The sequence below is a fragment of the Gorilla gorilla genome, chromosome 18 (assembly GCF_029281585.2).
Source record: "Gorilla gorilla gorilla isolate KB3781 chromosome 18, NHGRI_mGorGor1-v2.1_pri, whole genome shotgun sequence".
Lineage (NCBI taxonomy): Eukaryota > Metazoa > Chordata > Mammalia > Primates > Hominidae > Gorilla > Gorilla gorilla.
Window position 1 is genome coordinate 114,000,946 of NC_073242.2, and position 19,677 is coordinate 114,020,622.

Below are 19,677 nucleotides of genomic sequence, written 5' to 3' on the forward strand. Positions count from 1 at the left end.
CACACTTTGAGTCCAGACAGATTCAAAATCAGAAGATGGGCCTTATATTTGTAGAAGAGTATATTGGGATAAAAAGTTATGGTTAGGCAGGATGCCCTAATCCAAACGTGATAGCAATACAATTGCTATTGTCAATCATCAAAACCAGCAGGCATGTTTTTATTGGTGTTTATAATTATGCTCTTTGTAAATTAAATTTTAATTGTCAAAGCAATACATTCACCTTGTAAAAATAAACAAAATGTTATAGATGAGGCCAACATCTTTCCCGATGACCATGCCAAATCCCAATCCCCTCTCTTCTTCTCCAGATTTAACCACCATTACCAGGGAGAAGTTCTCCTTATAGACTTGTTCTATGCACTTATAAACTGTACCTGTAAAACATGTGAATAAAGTACTGTGGCATGTTCTGTGTGTAAGCAAGTTCGCAAAAATGATATCACTATCACCCTGTGGGTGAGGAAAGTTAAAACGTGTCACATTTCACATCAGTTTCTGTATACTTCAAGTTGCTACCTAGACCACTGTTTGAGAACGCTGATTCCATGACAAGGTCAATGGGAAACAGAACCATGTTGTTCCTGCTGCCATCCAAAGGCAAGGGGGCTGCATGGGCCAGGAATATTCTCTTCTGGTGCTGAACCCCAAACATTCCTCAACCTGACATTTTTACTAAATAATATATCTTGAAGAGTTTCCCACGTTAGAACCCATTAGATCTACAATCTTTTTAAGCTGCTGCAAAATATCTCAGTGTGAGAATACTATCATTTTAGCAATTCCCCTGTTGATGAACAGCTAGGCTGTTTCCAAATTTTTCACCTTGACAGATAATTCAGCTAGAAATTTCTTTGCACAGATCCCTTGCGGACATGTGCAGTTGTTTCTGAAAGTAGATGCCAAGGAGGTGAAGGCATTGTTTTTACTCTTTGCTGCCCAGTGGTCCTTGACAATGGATATACCAGTTTCCCTTTATATCAGCTGCATGGGAGGAAGACCCATTATCTGACACCCTTATCAATCATTGACATAATCAAACACTCCACATGCTTGTTATAGAATCAGGTCCTATTTGTATGACTCTTGCTTGTTTGTGACTGAACCCAACCATGTTACCCTCATTTTATATCGGAAGTCCCTAAAATAACATGGCTGCTACATAGTGGGTACACATTAGTGTTTGCTGTCATTCCCTTTAACCGGAATGCCTTTTTGCTCTGAGGTCCCTTCTACTTGTTCCTGCCTACTCTCTTCTTACGGGTCCTCATCAGACACCTTTGTGCAAACCCCAGACTAGATGAGGTTGTTCATCTCTGTATTCATAATGCCCTCTCTCAATGTGCCCGTTAAGTCTTATTGTTTGTTATATATTTATCTCTTCTACTAATTTCTGAGCTCCTGCACACCCAGGAGCATGCCTCTTTGTACTCCTGTTTCCCCAACACACAGCCCAGGCACATGGAGTTGGCATTGAATGAGAGCTTTAAAAATGAAGGCCATGGCTAGATGTAATCTTGTAATCCCAGCACCCTTCGAGGCCGAGGCAGGTGGATCACCTGAGGTCAGGAGTTCGAAACAAGCCTGGCTAAAATGGTTAAACCCCATTTATACCAAAAATACAAAAATTAACTGGGCATGATGACACACAACTGTAATCCCAGCTACTTAGGAGGCTGAGGCAGGATTATCACTTGAACCTGGGAGGCGGAAGTTGCAGTGAGCCAAGATCACGCCACTGCACTCTGGCTTGGGTGACAGAACGAGACTCCGTCTAAAAAAAAAGAAAAGAAAAATGAATGTGCTTGTCACAAAGCCACATCCACAGTGGAATGAAAACCCCTGAAAATAAACAGTGTATCACCAGAGGGAAAAATTAAGCGGTCACTCTGCTGAACAGCAAAGATGTTTTTTTCTTTATTTCAGGTCTTTTCATGGAATGAAACAGAGAGGGAAAGGAGGAAGAAAAGCTGAAACATAGCAAAGCTTGGGAAATACTTTTCTTTTTTAATTTGGAAAGTGATTGGCACACTGCTGCACTGCTATTGCCCAGGTGGGGAAGGGGCTCTGGCCGTTGTTGACCCATTGATAACCATTCCGTGCCTTTCTGTCTTGCCCCGGTAGGCACCACAGTGATGCGGATGACAGCCTTTGATGCAGATGACCCAGCCACCGATAATGCCCTCCTGCGGTATAATATCCGTCAGCAGACGCCTGACAAGCCATCTCCCAACATGTTCTACATCGATCCTGAGAAAGGAGACATTGTCACTGTTGTGTCACCTGCGCTGCTGGACCGAGAGGTGAGCTGAAAAGAGTACACTTTCTTTTTCACGAGAATAGAATGTGGCTTTCATGCAAGGGATGATGTGGGGCTCCAGTCAATGGTTTTTTTTATACTGTAAAGGCAGAAATGAGGTGTTTACCATGTTTTGGTGGGGAAAATCTATAAAGGGAAATGGGATATTATGTGACCCAAGAAAACACGTGCTCTAAAAGGCTAAAGCACCTGGAACTGTTTGTATTCACTCAACCTGATGCCGATTTCCTCAACAGCCACTTATTCTCTAGGCCCTGGTGATTCTAGACTCTGCCTCTGGCCCCTGCTTTAATGCTAGAAGGGAGAGGGAAGGACAAGGGAAGGAGGGGAAGGGAGGAGAGGTGGCTTCATCCAAGATCACAGAGGCTGTCCTTGTTGCAGAGTCAAATGGCCATGACTCCTTTCTCCAACCCTTTGCTGCAGGCATCCTGCATTCCCCCTTGAACCCCTCTCTTCCTCCATCTCTGTTCCAATCCCTTTAGGCTTTCTCCATGAAATCTCCCCCGTCTCCTGGATCACATGTCACAAACAGGTGACCCCTGGACCAGTCAGTCCACATGCCTGCTCTTTCGTTTTGCCTACAGTGTTTTACGGCTTTTAGAATTAGTTGTCATATCAAAATATTTAGATTTCACGTTTCTGTTTTAAAAATGCCAATTTCCAGTTTTTGTGGACATCAGAAATCGTGGAGACATCAGGTCCACTTTCCACATGTGCACTATCGGTGGTGTGAGGTGTGATGCTCCAGTGGATCCAGGGTCTGCTGTCCCCTTCAGATGGGACATGTGCTCCCACCTCGATTACGTTTCCACCTGCATGGGCCCCTCTGGCCCTGCCCTTTCCTGAGTTTGAGGTCCACCCTGTAGCTTAACATAAGCTACTTTAAGTAGAAGACCCTCGCAGCCCTCCAAACACAGCATCCTTAAACCAACTCGTGGATTCCTACCCATCCTTCATTCTCCATCTACCCTAAACCTGCTCCCATTCTGGAATTCCCTGCTCCTGACATCATCCCACAGGTGTGGGGCCTTGGAGTTGTCCTTGACCTTCTGTAAGAACCATCTGCTCCACGTAACTGCTGGGCTTCCCTCGGGGGCTCTGTGCATTTCCCCCTCAGTGTTTTTGATGAAATAAATCCATGGTTCAGAATGTTGTTTCCCCTGCTTTCTCCTCTCTTATGTGCTATAGTTTCTCAAGAGATTCTGGATTACATCAACCCCTTCTATGAAGCTGTCCTCATCCACCTGATTCTTCCACAGTCTTGTTCTTCCTCCCATCTCTGACTACTCTTGCCTGTAGCCATCATATAGCAGTTGGCATGTGCTAATTAGGTTGTCATTTGTCTCTGAAGAAGATTCTCTTTCTCTTGGTCTAGACCTGAATTGTCCAGTAGAGTAACCACTAGTCACATGCGGTTATTGCAATTTTAAAGTATATTAATTGAAATCAAGATGTAAAAGTCAGCTTCACAGTCACAGACACATCTCAAGTGCTCAGCAGGCATATGTGGTTGGTGGCTATTGTACTGGACAGTGCAGACCTAGAACACTTCCATCAACCCAGAAGGTTCTACTGGGCAACAATGGCCTAGACTGTATGTTTCTTGACAACAGAGACTGTGATCATATGCATGTTTATATTTCTACTGCCTAGCATGGTTGAAGTACTTCTAAAAATCCTAATTATATGTTTGTTGGCATAGAGGGAAAAAAAGGAAAAAGAGTTGGAAATAAAACTAAGATCTTACATAAGCTGTGAGAAACAGAAGCTAGAAATAGGTAATTATTGAAAGGGAGAGAGAGAGAAATTTGCATTGAAACTCTGATTGTCCTTTGGAAAATGTAATTGTTTCTAGTTAAAGAATAGGGAAGTAGAAAAAGTAATGAGTCCATTATATTCATTTCATCTCCCATTCTCTTTCCAACCCTCCCTATTTTTTTATTTTTTTAATTTATTTTATTTTATTTTATGAGACAGAGTCTTGCTCTGTCACCCAGGTTGGAGTGCAGTGGCACGATCTCAGCTCACTGCAACCTCCACTTCCCAGGTTGAAGCAATTCTCCTGTCTCAGCCTGCTGAGTAGCTGGGACTACAGGCGCCTGCCACCACGCCTGGCTAATTTTTATATTTTTAGTAGAGATGGGGTTTCACCATATTGGTCAGGCTTGTCCCAAACTCCTGACCTTAGGTGATCTGCCCACCTCGGCCTCCCAGTGTGCTGGGATTACAGGGATGAGCCACTGCGCCTGGCCAATGCTCCCTATTTTTATGACTGACATATTTTCTTCTTTTGGAGGCCAGTAATGACTTCCCAAGGCTCTCTATTCCCCACTTGACATGTGTGTGCAGGTGCACACACACATGCCAGCTTTTCTGTAATCCTTAATGCTCCCAAAGCTTCTCACAAGATCCTTTCACAAGAAAAAGATGAAGCATGGTGATTTCTCCATTTCAGCTTCTCTTTGTTCTGGGAGAAAATATTTTATAAGTCTCTATTTATAAATCAAAGTGATAATGTAGTAAATTATCCCATTTTTAAAGTTTATTTTAGGGGACAAATATGTTTCCAGCTCATGATCTTTTCATTTGGGCTTTCATTAAGTTGTAATAAGTATGTAATTATGGAAGTTGAATTAAGCATTTCTAGTCACAAAACATCAACAGCCCCCCAAAAAAGATCAACTCAATTTAACCGAAATTGGAAAATCAATGAAAATGAATAAAGAGTGTCACTCTTCTGTGAGGGTTTCCAGAGTTCATTGCTGATCCAGGCAACATCAGTGCAATCCAAAGGAAAGAAATGTCCCTAAATTTAGGCAAGCCTTGGCTAGTTCCTTGCGCTGTGATAAGCTTCACTTCAGCATGTTTGCTGAGGAGGTGGAACGTGATTCCAAGTTCTTGTCTTTGAGGGTAAAAAACTTGCACATCAGATGTCCAGTGGAGTTTCCCAGAGTTTGCAATGTTTTCCTCTCACTGAGACTTGGCACTTTTTGTAGGATTCACATGGATGCGATACTTTCTTCAGCAGGTTTGTGAGATTTTATTATTATTATTATTTTTGAAGACCTTCTGAGAAGGCCTGTCTTAGGTGTGGTTTTAAAGTCTACTTCTCAGCCAGCTGGGCAGAAAAAACATTTAATACAGAGTTTTGCAGCATTCATTTAAGAAAGTATCCCATTTGGGACCCTGTGGACTTTGAGATGATTCAAGTTGATTTTAAGGTTTGTTACCTTGTCTCCTGTCTTCATTCGCAGTATGTCAAACTGCGTGTTGGAACAATGAATATAGTGAGTCCAGTTCTGTCACAAACTCCTTCAAGAGCAGGAGCTGCAGAAACCACACATAGACAATCACACACACACACACACACACACACGCACACACACACACACACACAGCTCACCAGCACCTCTGGCTCTCACCTGAATGAGGGACAAAGCAAACGTGTGTTTCCTGGCTTGTTGGGAGTGGATACTCTGGCATCCCATTGGGTGACACAAGCTAAGTTGACACAATAACAATTTTTCATCTTTATTTTCCATTTAGTCAATCTCCTTTCTTAAGTGCATCTACCAAGGAAGACCCCAGCAGGAACTGTTTAACCAAGGGAGAGACAGATGATGCAAGATGAGTGGGGAGGTGGCAGGCACTGGGAATTTTCTATGAATCTGCCTACCTAATCATCTTCCCTGCCTTTTACAGATTCACTTTGTAACAAGGCTTGTAATTGAGGATAGTCACATAGGGCAGTGGAGAAATGATCCTTACTATGTTGTCACTTTGGTTGTTATCCTTTCTTCTTCCCACCCTCCTCCCCTCCCAGGATGTCTCACATGGAGCCATCTGAGGCAGATGCACTCATCTAATCTGCTCCTCTCCTGCTCCAAGGATTGGCAGCCACTATTCTTGAAAGAGTCTATGGCCTATCTGCCTGCACTCACCATAGTCAATGCTCAAACATGCAATTTGTGGGATGATGTTTGGCTTGCCCGTGACCTATTGCCAGTACCTAGCACATGAGAGATGCTCAAAGAAATATCTGTTGAGAGATGAAAGGCGGGAAGGATGTGAGGAAGACAGCATGATTCACACTGGCTTGAAAGCAGGTGAACTGGCCATTTCTTCCCCTTCCATATCTTAAGCTCGGCATTAATAGATATCAAGTTTCCCCAAGACATGTGCGTTTTCCATTACAAGCTCATCCATTTACTTGTTCAGAAAACCGTACCAGAACATACGCTTCTGGAAGAAAGGGACTTGGATTTCTGTTCTATCTCTCTATTCCCATTGCCAAATATAGCACCAGATAAATAATAGGCACTGAATAAAGATCTGTCAGGTTATCAGGGTGGATGAGTGGATGACCTGTGTTCCTTAAGTTTGTATTATCTCAGAATATTCTGCAGGATCCACATTCTGGCATGGATATATAAACAGAGGAAGTTACTTTATTATTGTTGAAAGCTTAGTCTTACCCTTGTGCAATCATCTGGTAATCTAATTTATTCACTTTATGTTTACTTTCTGCAGGAACTGCTTTAAGAAATAGTGCCTTGGTCCACTGGGTGAATAGGATGGACAGGAGTATCTGTGCCTCTTGCTTAAGTGTTTGGGGAAATGTTTGCAGAAAATAAGAGCCATATATTCCAGTAAATGAAATTAGGTTCATTTGGGGCACTGTTTTATTATTTTGTATAGCCATACTTAGCCCCTCATTTCTGGCATCTCTGTCTATGTTTTTAAACTATGTCTGGCTGCACTACAAAATAAAATCAGATAAAGGTCTCTAACGTTTGATAAATGTTTTATTTAGTTGATCATCTTGGCTGCTAGACTGAAATTCATCTGCTGGAATCTGCCAGCTTTCTGAACACAGCCACAATTTGCAACTACTCAGAGTAGCTAACGGTCAGGGGTTTTTTTTTTCTTTTTTAATGGAGATAGTTTCCAAAATAGACTCATAAAAAGCAATCTTAACGTTTGCATTGAGAAAGTATCATTAGTCTTTTTAAGGGGTTTGAGCTGAGCACTTTTCTGTCTTTGTTTGAATTTGCCTTTACCTTATTATCTATTATCTTCCAGATAATCTAGGGAAAGTGATAGCCTGCCCGTGAAAATGTACATACAATACAAGATATTAGGGCTGTGAATGTAATTTGTTTTGTATTTTCAGCTGGTAAGGCATTTTCTGAAACTTTATAATGCCCAAATTTTTAGGCCAAATGTAAAAATGGAGAGAATTTCTTTCTTTCTTTCCATGGTAAGTGTTACATAAGGACTTAGTCTTAGATTTATGTGCATTTACTTGCTATGAGATATTCAAGAGTCCTTGAATATGTCAGAGAAGAAAACTGAAGAATGTTAGGGAGATCATCCTATGCCATCTAGCCAATGAATTTGGATGTGTAGCTGCAAGCCCAAAGAGAACTATGTATTTGGTCAAAATGACCCACGTTAAAATATTGTCACGTAGCATGCATCTCCAGAAACATACTAAAGAAATCTTGAAAATGATGATATCAAATCAAGCTGCCAGAAAAGAACAATGGTAATAAAGGATAGCATTTCCTCCAGTGCCTTCAATGAAAGATAGAGGTAGTAGTCATACTCTTAGGAAAATAAATGTTTTTAGGCCTTTCTGATTTAATGCTAATACTTTTCTCATTATCATCATGTTTAAAACATTGGCAGTAATTACACACAATTCAATCATGCTGTCAGGAATATTATCTTGCTTTGTTTTGGTGGGTGGGACCAGAGTGATTCAGATAATAGCATCCTCACCATTTCTTCGAGCTATTTACTCATAAATATTTCTGTTGGGGTGATTTTCTCCATTTTTTTTTTATCACTTGCTGCTGTGAAAATTGAGAAGGAAAAAGTAGATGTAAATAAATTGCCTTATTATTTTTAAAATAATGCATTATCCTTGCAAATGAAACACAGCTAACCACCCTATGCTAATTGCACTTGCTCCGTTGTTTCAGCAAATAAAGTAGAATACGACATTCAAAAGGCAGAATGCTAAGTCCTGGGGTCTGAAATTTAGTTCCATGAGTGCAGGCCTCCTGCTGATGGCAGTGGGGATTGGTGGGAGGGTTAGAGATGGGGAAGGCCGGGGTCTTTATCTTGCGGCCTCATTTGCTCCTCCACTCTGGATAAATTCTAGAATAAGACCTTGATGAGTCTCAGGACTCCACTGGTAACCGTAACCACTTCCCCCGTCCCTCTAAGTGTGACCTATCAATCCATTAAAGCTAAGACCGTGGCTAGTCTCTTAGTATGACCTCAATTTAGTTGAAACCTGGCTTAAGAGAAATGGGCCAAGGGCATAGCCTACCTGTCTTTTTCGTTGTTGTTGTTGTTTTTGGTTTTTTGTTTGTTTGTCAGCTGTGAGACCTCTCTAAACCTCGATTTCTTCATCTGCCACAGTGAGAATAATCACAATCCCAATTTCATTGGCTTACTGAAAAAATTCACATAAGATGTGCCAAGTACTAGCGTGATACTTATCTATAAGCACTCTGTAAATATTAGTTGGTATTAGATGTTTCCATGATTGACAATGAGATTGGAGAAGCAGAAAGAAGTTGGAGTTTCTCCTACAGGAAGTACATTTACACTTTGCCCACACGGCAGAGACTATGGCAAGTTTCTTTAAATTGAATGAAACACGGAGCTAATCCAGCCTACAAAATTCAGTGATAAAAGCTAGTAAATAAGTATTGAGCACCACAAATGTCTGCCGAACTCATGGTGCTGGATATCAGGACGCAAAGATTGAGATGCCTGCGCTGGAGGTAAAGCAGATATGTCAACAGCACACGCATGCAAAGATGTGCTGTTCAAACCGAACCTTGATGGCTGAGTGGAAACCTGGAGTGCGGAAGCAGAAGGAAGGGCATCATGGGGAAAGGAGTGGCATGGACAAAGGCATGGCATATTCACATGCTACTTAAAGACTCCAGAGATGAGGCTGTGGTATAGAGAGATACCAGAAAAGGGCAGGGAGTTGGAACAAGATTGCAAAAGGCTTCTAATGTCATTCAAACGATTATAGCTATATCCTACTGTAAATGGGAAACCACCATGATTTAAACATTAAACACAGCTCTGTTAAACACAGCATTCGCAGAGCTGTGACTTGGACAGAAAACAAGTTAAGCTAAAGGAGAGATCGTCAGTGGCAAAGTTCAGGCATTTTGGAGACAGGTTGAGACTGACAAGTTGATTCTCGACATTTCTAGCCTGATGGAGAGAAGAGGTGAGGAGCTACCACTTGAATCTCAATTCTGAGCTTGTTAAATAGATTAATAAACCTCAGTCCATAGGTATTTTCTTTCTTCTGTTCTTGGGCTTCTCAAAGTATCAGACAATCAGTAGTTACTGGGCACATGTTGAATCAAGAGACACTTTATCATGAAGAAAGATTCATCTTTTTAGATTTAACAAATGTTTAATTCTCTAAGATATTTCTTTTCTTTTTGGTATTTTATACGGTAAAAATAATTTGCAGAGTGATGATGAATTTAGAGTACTTCTCTTTTTTGTCATTTTAAATTTCTTCATTTTATTTTATATGAAGTACCCTAAAAAGCTAACGAATGTTTTCATTTTTGGAAAAAGTTCTTTTCGAGAGCTGTTTATTTTTCTTTATCAGCCAAAAACTACGATTACTATGTTAATGCAGGTTTTGCTTCATCAAGAGATTTTCCAGTTATTGAACTTAAATAGCATTGTTCTAAACCCCAAATCCTCTAAATTCCTGTTGTCAGTGAAAGAGGTACCTTCTAATTTGGAAAGAATATCTAGTTCAGTTCTGATTTCAAACCAGCAGAGAAAAATAAGAAAAATGTTGCTCCTGCCATATGGAGAATGACCATCATTTAAGGAAAGAAAAGTTGGTTGAGAGTCTTTGGGAAGTAACTGTTTTGTACTTTCTTTAATGTACTCAGCGTCCAGAGCAGGAACTTGGTGGTTAGAACAGCTGCAATATGATTCCACTGGAAAGCAGTTTGCAGAGAGGCAATCAAAAGTTACAACACTTAGATTAAGGCAAACTAATGATAGACCATTTCAAGACATGATGACATCTCAAAATGCCTGGGATCCACATTTCTTTCACTTTTGTTTTAAGGGGTATCTCATTTGCTGTGCCTTTCCATAGGATAAAAGCTTGTTGATCGTATTATTTAGTTGAACACTTTGGGGTTCTAAAAGCCGTGGTCAACCTTATTGGATATACGGCACTATGATGTCACATTCAACAATGAAAGGGACTTCAAGTTATAGGATCATCTATTGGATTGGAGGTCAGCAAACTTTTTTTTTAAAGAGCCAAATAGTAAATCTTATAGACTTTCTTGGCCAACAGGCAAACTTGAGATATTATTGTCAACAAAAAGAGTCAAACTCTATAAAATTTGAAGAGATTTATTACTTCATTCTGAACCAAATATGAGTGACCATGGCCACTGACTCAGCCCTCAGGAGACCCTGAGAACATATGCCCAACGTGGTCGGGCCACAAATAAGTTTTATACATTTTAGGGAGACATAAGGCATTAATCAATACTTGTAAGATGTACAATGGTTCAGTCTGGAAAGGCAGGACAACTGGAGGAGGGTGTGTTTCCAGGTTATAGGTGGATTCAAATATTTTGTTTGGCAATTGGTTGAAAGAGTTTAAAGACCTGGAATCAATAGAAAGGAAATGTCTAGCTTAACATAAGGGGTTGTGGAGACTGAGGTTCTTATTATGTAGACGAAGCCTCCAGGTAGCAGGCTTCAGAGAGACTAGATGGTAAATGTTTCTTGTCAGACTTAAAAAGGTGTCAGACTCTTAGTTGATTCTCTCTTGGATCAGGAAAAAGGCATGAGAAGGGGAAAAGGGATTTTCTACAAAATATAGTTTTTTTCCCCCATAAGAGACAGCTTTGCAGGACTATTTCAAGATAGGGCAAAGAAACATATTTGGGGTTAAAATATTTTTATTTCCTTCCTTATCTGTCATGTAATGTTATTGCCAGAGTCAGGCTGGAAAGTAAGCCACATTATATAGGGTTAGATGAAAACCCTCTTATGAGACTTTTTGGCTTGTGGAGTGTGATTCCCCAGATGTCTTAGATAGGAATTTGGGCAAGTGAAGAAAAAAGGTCAGAGTTTAGTCCTCATTATGTAGGTACTTACATAACCATTGAAAATGTGACCATTAAAAATTATAAAAAGCATTTTAAAGCTCATGCGTCATCAAAACATAGACAGCAGGCTGGATTTGACCAACGGGCCATAGTTGGCCAACACTGGTCTATTAGATCATTGGCCAAAATGCTCAGATAGCAGCAGTTTTATGTACTGACTGCAGCATGTTATCATATGTCTATATCTGAAGTCCACTCTCAAAATATTAACTCACACTTATTAATCTCACCTTGAAGTTTAATTATAGGGACAGAAACTAATCATGGGTGATGGGTCTGATTTCACATTTTGACAGCATAGTTCATTTCCCCCACCTCAGACAGACACTTGGTAATTAAATCTAAGCTCAAAATTTGGTTACAGTAATTTTTAAAAAGCAGTTCAACGGAAAAAGAGTAAACGAAAAAGTGCCATCTAGACATTGACTAAATATTGGAGGGAACCATCTTGGAATGGCTACTTTCATTATGTTAGAGCCCTGATAGGTGAGAGAAGAGGGGGCAAGGGGAGACGGAGATGGGAACAGAAGATTTCCCAGATGAGGGGCACTCCCTGGAGCTGAGTCTTGGAGCCAGATGGACTTGTTCACACCAGCATGGACTGAAATAAGGAGAATCAGAAGACCTGGGCTCATACCCTGTCTCTAGAGGCTCCAAAGGAGTCCCTGAGGTAAAACTGAGATTCTTCTAGAGCCACGTGGAAACAAAAAGACACTCTGGACCAGGCTTCGGACATTTTCCTGAAGGTTTCTTCCACCTCTCATTGCCCTTTCTGTCATTCCTGAATTTGAGAATGGGGCTGTAATAACAAAGAAACTAAAAGAACAATGTCACCATGTGTCTTACATATCACCATGTGTCAGTCCCTAGAAAACGTACTTTATGTGGCATTTGACTTTGATAGGAATGTAATGAGGTCAGTAAAGTGCCCTGGTTACAGAGATAGAGACCTCAATGTCACTAAGATTTAAACCCCTATCAGCCCATCTCCAAAGCCCATGCATTTTTTCTCCCACTATACAAATCAATATTATTGATATTTATATGTGTGGTAACCTTGCAGAATAAATAGATTTTGAACTTTCTTTTTAACACAGAAAAGCAAAATACATTGAAGTTTTGGTGGAACTTTCATTCTCATCAGGCCATAGGCTTCAGTGCCGCATTATCATATGGGCCAGGTGGGCTTTTTCCAGGTTGCTGAGCCCAGTGGCTTTTATAGCTCGGTTTTGGGAGGCTATGGAGAATAGACTCTCTCCTGCCCTTGGGGGGAAGTGCAAATCAATATAGGTCATTCGTTGAGTATATTGTCAATAAGAATCAAATGGCTTTTTAAAGTACCCCTAGTGTTTTTTGATGCAGAAATTTCTTGTGATCAAATACGTGTGCAAAGATCCAGCAACAAGGGTTTTTGTTGGATCTTTGTTTAAAGAACCAAATGAAATGGCCAACCAGTGGGGGTTTGTTCAATAAACTATGCTATATTCCTACATTGGTATTCTATTAAATCATGTAAAATGATGTGGCAAAATGTTTAATAATATAGAAAGATGTTCACCATGTATCAGCAGGTGGTTTGCAAAATACTCCATAAGCTGTGATACTTCTTTGTTTATACACGTAGAGCATCTTGGTCCAAGGTACAAAAGGATTTGTGTGATGTTATAGGAGTGGTCCTGTTGGGACTGTGGTTGATTTTAACTTTCCCACAGTGCAGTTTCTAAGATGACCGTCTTCAGATCCGGGTTGCTTGAGTCTGAACTTTAACTTCACCTTTCACCAGCCTTGTGCTAGAGAAACATCATTAGCTTGAACAATCAGTAACCATGATTATGATTTGCATGTCACAAAACATTCTTCTCCCATATCTTTGTTAATGCTCCCTGAGAATTCCCTTATCATAATATGGAGAACAAATCCCTTTTGGTTAAAACTATGTCTTGGTTTCTTCAACTGTAAATCACAGTAATGCCTCTCTCAAAGGGCTGTCATGAAGAGCAAATGAATTAATACAGCACATGCTTAGGAGGGTAATAGCTGAGCATGAGCTATTGCTGTTATCTGTATTTTCTAGTTTGGGTGCAGTGGCCACATGTTATTTTTGTAATTTAGAAAACCAATTCTGTTAATTTTTTTTTTTTTTTTTTGAGATGAAGTCTCGCTATTATTGCCCAGGCTGGAGTGCAATGACACGATCTCAGCTCACTGCAATCTCCGCCTCCCGGGTTCAAGCAATTCTTCTGCTTCAGCCTCGCAAGTAGCTGGGATTACAGGTGCCTGCCACCACGCCCAGCTAATTTTTGTATTTTTAGTAGAGATGGGGTTTCACCATGTTGGCCAGGGTGGTCTTGAACTCCTGACTTCAGGCGATCCACCCACCTCGGCCTCCCAAAGTCCTGGGATTACAGGTGTGAGCCACTGCACCCGGCCCAATTCTGTTAATCATTTTAAAAAGCAGTTGTATCAGTGGTCGTAAGGCGAGAGAAAGGTTAGGATATAACACCATGATGGGTGAAGCAACACTATCACATTTGAATTCAGACACTAGTTTCTTTCTTCTTCTTCTTCTTCTTCTTTCTTCTTTCTTCTTCTTCCTCTTCTCCTCCCCCTCCTCTTCTCCTCCCCCTCCTCCTCCCCCTCCTTCTCCCCTTCCTCCCTCCTCCTCCCCCTCCCCCTCCTGCTCCCTCCTCCTGCTCCCTCCTCCTCCCTCCTCCTCTTTTTTTTTTGAGATGGAGTCTCACTCTGTCACCCAGGCTGGAGTGCGTTGGCGCGATCTTGGCTTACCACAACCTCAGACTCCTGGTTTCAAGCACTTCTCGCACCTCAGCCTCCTGAGTAGCTGGGATTACAGGCAAGGCACCCACCATCTTGTCCGGCTAATTTTTGTTTTATTTTTGTAGAGACGGGGTTTCACCATGTTGGCCAGGCTGGTCTCAAACTCCTGACCTCAGGTGATCCGCCCACCTCGGCCTCCCAAAGTATTGGGATTGCAGGCATAAGCCACCACAACCGGCCTAGAGACTGGTTTCTATATGAGCCAGTTTATTTGTTGACCAAACAGAGGGAGTTGTGCCAGGAATCATGGCCTCCGTTAATATTGTTAAGATTGCAGGGAAAGCATTCCAAATGTTTTCAAAGGTGTGTTAAGGTAAATCTTGTCAAAACATTCCCACTTGAAATGATAAGCATTCTCATTTCTTTAAGTGACAGAGACATAGCAATGGCTTTCCTGGCTAAACGTGATCATCACAGACACACTGACCAGCTGTTTAACTTTGCTTCCACAAATTCCAACAGGCAACTTAATAGATATTTTGTGGTTATATGTTTCTAAGACAGCCATGGGAAATAAATTTATTTCTACCTTTGTGAAGAACAGCTATAGAAATGACCATTGAAATTCAATGAATGGCATTTCTGCTTATGGGCCTTAAAACTGGGAACCAAAATTAAATTCCTTTAGGTATTTTCTCTCCCGTGTCTTCTAAATTGTTGTGTGGGCTGATTTTTCTCCATGAAAGACTCTCAGAGTCCTAAATTCAGGTTTTCTGTCTCCTTGGGCTCTAGCATTCTGGAATAAGCAAGAGTCAAGAGACTTCTCCATTCTTACTTCCTCTGCATGTTAGAATATCTAATAGGTGTGAGACAGTTTATGTTGTGCTCAGCACTGGACAGCCACCATGTAAACAATTACGGCGTTTTTTCATCCAGGCATTACGTTAGGTCGATAACACTCGCAGGAGCTCTGTAAGGCTGAAATTGCCACATCCATTCTACTAGGAGGGTTATGGATTTCCCAAGGGCTGACCTGCCTTGCCTGAGTCACTCACTGGAGAGCCAGGGCATTGGATTTGACCTCATAGCCGCTGCTCTATCCACTCCCTTGGGCTATTAAAGAAAAGCACGGGCCATATTGATGGAAAAAATCTGACAGATGTCTCAAGGACAACTTTATCTTTTATCAGACTCATTTGAGGGATTCCTGTATTCATTGCTCCTGGACTTTTCACATATTTGGGAAGCTTGATTGAGTTTCCCTCAGCTCTTCCATTAGAAAGCCCATGTGGTACAGTGGCTCAGAGCTTGGGCTTAGGAATTCACAAAGCTGTGAATCTGAGCTCTGCATCTTATTACTTGTGTGGCCTTGGGCAAGTCACCTCACGTACCTGAGCCTTGGTTTCTTTGGATGTAAAATGGAACTCATAGCACGGCCTGTGTGGAAGACAGAATAATGGCTCCTCCCCTTCAAAGAAGTCCTCATCCTAATTCCCAGAACTTGTAAATATGTTACCTTACAGGGCAAATGAGACTTTGTAGAAGTGATTAAGTCAAATATATTGAGATTGGAAGATTATTCTGAATTATCCAGATGGGCCTGATATAATCACAGGGTCTTAATAAGGGGGAGGTGGAAATGGCTGGGTTGGAGATTTAAAGATGCTCTACCGCTGGCTTTGAAGATGGAACAAGGGCCCACCATGCAAGGGCTGTAGACAGAGCTTCTGGCATCTAAAACAAAAAAGAAAAAAAAAGGCAAGGCGAGAAATTCAGAAGGATTGCAGCTCTGCCCACACCTTGATTTTAGCCCACTGAGACCCACTTTGGACTCCTGTCCTAAAGTGTAAGAGAATAAAGTCACATGGTTAAGTCACTAAGGACATGGCCGTTTGTTACAGCAGCAATAGGAAATGGATGTAACCTTTTTTATATGGTTTGTGGGCTTGAAAGAGATGACGTGTTAAATACAGTAGGTTTTGACCTTGAAAGAGACGATGTGTGAAATAAATTAGCTTTTGGGGGCTTGAAAGAGATGACATGTGAAATACATTAACTCTTGGCCATGAAATACGTTAGCTTCATGGCTGTTAGCATTGGCCAGGAAAAGCTCTTGACCGATAGTAGCTGGTGTTACCAATAATAAAATAATGGTGAGACTTGAGATGACACAGGAGTGTTCTAACAGAGGCACAGTCCACTTGACCAGATCTTTCTCAGGCATCTCCATCGACAGTGGGACCTCCCTAGAAGGCTGGGTGGCTGCCATCCCACCCAACCAGCCTGCCTGAGTTGGTAAAAGTGCATGAAAGTGCTCCTCTCAGGAGGTGGACTTCCATTGGCCCTCACAAGGGCACAGCGGAGCTCGTTGGTTATGCTTCAGTTCATAAATCCAGCCTTACAAAGCCTACACAGGGAGAAGGGCTCCTTGCCTCCTAGATCTGTACCTTGTAGGTGCTCTATACACATTGGTAAGAATGTTCACATCATCAGGTAAGGAAGGGGTATAAAGTGAGGCCTTGAATCACTCACATAGATTCAAGTAGTGTTGAGAAACTAAGAATTGGTGAATTGTACCCTTTTTTCCCCTCCCAAATTAGAATTCCTAAGAAATACAGGACAACTGGAGACCAAACCGTAGGTTTCATTACCTGTGAAACTGATTAGGAAAGCCTTGAGTTTGTACCCAAATAAATTTGCTAATACTTTTACCTAAATTAGAGAGATTTGGGTGGGGTGGGATAACAACAGGCCACATCTACCTGGGTGGAGCCCATCTCAGGATGCCTCTGCCCGGGAGGAGGGGTGGTGAGAAGGAGGCCGGAAGGGGAAGAGAAACAGGAGAGGGAAAGGAGGAAAGGAGAGATAGCTAGGGAGATGCCACTCAGCAATCAGAAACCTCCATTCCTTTTCCTGGGGGTGGTGTGGAGGTAAAGGGAAGGGGCAGGGAGGCTCCTAGCCCACAAGCCACTTTTGTGCAATAGGAAAAGATGCCTGACCAATGACGATGAGCTTTTTTCCAAATGTTTGTTGGCCACACAAGTGTCTTGAGAAGTGTCTGTTCATATCCTTTGCCCACTTTTTGATGGGGTTGTTTTTTTTTTCTTGTAAATTTGTTTAAGTTCCTTGTAAATTCTAGATATTAGACCTTTGTCAGATGGGTAGATTGCAAAAATTTTCTCCCATTCTATAGGTTGCCTGTTCATCCTGATGATAGTTTCTTTTGCTGTGCAGAAGCTCTTTAGTTTAATTAGATCCCCATAGTCAATTTTGGCTTTTGTTGCAATTGCTTTTGGTGTTTTAGTTGGGGGGTGGGGGGCAAGGGAAGGGAAAGCATTAGGACAAATGCCCAATGCATGTGGGGCTTAAAACCTAAAATATGGGTTGATGGGTGCAGCAAACCACCATGGCACATGTATACCTATGTAACAAACCTGCACGGTCTGCATATGTATCCCAGAAGTTAAGGTAAAATTTTAAAAAAGAAAATAAAAGATGCCTGTTCCTCTGAATGGACATAACCCATGCCAAGGGCAAGGCTTGGTGAGTGGAACAGGCTGGATTTTAATCCTCAGGTCGCTGTACCCTTGGTGAAGCACAGGGCACTAGAGAAGAGTGTTCACAACCTCCAGCCCCTCCACAAAGAAGCCTGAGTCTGGAAAGACAGAGGTTCCAACCTCACCCTTACTTCTCTTCTGAAGATCTGCTGTGCATGAAGCATTTTGGAGGTATTTCTTGAGCCCAGAACACAGGAACTTTCCTATGAAAGAGAGCGCAAAGGGTTAATGCCACTAGAAGACACTCAGCCTGTCCAGTGTCCCTACCACTGGGACGGGCAATGGGAGGCATCTGAGGCTTTGCTGACAACTTCTTCTGCTGTGAGGGTGGAAAGCAGGCCAGATCTTTATGAACTGGACTTCACGTTTTGGGGTTCTAGCAAGATGGGACCCACTCCGGGTGCTGTGCCCATTCTCAGTGCCAGTGGGGCTGATATGGGGTCATGGCAGGTAGCGGGAGATAACAGCCTCATCCTCAACACCAGACATCCAGACAGAGTGGCTCAGGCCCTGTAAGCAACTGGTGTTAGGGCAGATAATGAGATTTTCTGGTCTCTGCTTGGTGACAAGAGTAGTGGCTTCAAGGCATTTTTTTAAAAAACAACATTTGTTTATAGTTGTGTTTTTTAAAGTAGAAAATATATTCATATGAGCAAGTAATTAGTGTCCTGCCAAGTAAGTCTCATGGTGACATGTCAACGTAATTATTTTTTAAAGTCTGCCTCAAATAAAGCCTCAAAATTTCCTGCTTTAAATCTCCTTTCTCTGTAAAAATGGTTAAGAGGAGTGAAAAGAGAGGATGGGAGGGGTCTGAGAGCATTGATGCCTCATCATAGTCACCCAGCTGTGGCACCACCTCTGTCTTTGCCTGTCACTCTCATACAAAGGATGTGCAGAGGAAATGTGATCCTATCCATCCTCAAATTCTAGATTTGGACTTGAATTTGGTGCTCTTATTTCCATATTAAGTTAAAATCTAGCCTCCAGATCCCAGGCTTCTCCTCCCATTGTACCCAGAAGAAACAAGAATTGTTTCTCAGTTCTAACTGTCATAATGCCTAGCGGGTGTTAGCCTACAACGAAGGATAATTCAATCTATCCTCACCTTAGTGTACGCTGGACAACACTAGGACTCAGAAGTGCTTTGCTCTTGGTCTTGAAAGGCCAGTGGAAACCCATGCAGATTCCTCCCCCAGGACCCTCCCAGCCAGCCTGATAATGAATTCATGGGAAACAGCCTACATGTGAGCACCAAAGGGAACACATTTGGTAAACTCTGCCAAAGGAGCACAGTTCTTGTAAAGCTGATGAGGTTTATGATTAATCCTTTTTTTTTTTTTTTTTTGAGACGGAGTTTTTGCTCTTGTTGCCCAGGCTGGAGTGCAATGGTGCAATCTTGGCTCCCTACAATCTCCACCTCCCGGGTTCAAGCGATTCTCCTGCCTCAGCCTCCCGAGTAGCTGGGATTACAGGCATGCACCTCCACGCCCGGCTAATTTTTTATTTTTAGTAGAGATGGTGTTTCTCCATGTTGGTCAGGCTGGTCTTGAACTCCTGACCTCAGGTGATCCACCTGCCTTGGCCTCCCAAAATGCCTAACCCAGTTTAAAGAGATCCAGGAAGCAGATTGTGAGCTGCAGATATGATGTGATTATTAAAAGCAGCCTCCATTGCCAACATTGCAAACGCATCAGCATATTCCTTCCTTCAACATTCCATAACATGGTGGTGGTATTCCCACCTTACCCCGGGAGAAGCTGAGAGTCAGAGGGAGCATTTACTTTCCAAGTTCACACATTCAGGGAATGGGTAGAAGTGGAATTCA

General features: G+C 41.9%; 1 protein-coding gene across 3 annotated transcripts in view; it reads left to right on the plus strand.

The window, feature by feature from the left end:
• The window catches only part of CDH13 (cadherin 13), a 1,164,256-nt gene that overhangs the window by 859,634 nt on the left and 284,945 nt on the right, over positions 1-19,677 (plus strand). For all 3 annotated transcript variants that reach the window (XM_004058060.5, XM_063700359.1, XM_004058064.5), the window contains one exon: positions 2,125-2,303. In XM_004058060.5, coding sequence (XP_004058108.3) covers positions 2,125-2,303 — 179 coding nt within the window. The remainder of the gene's footprint in view (positions 1-2,124; positions 2,304-19,677) is intronic.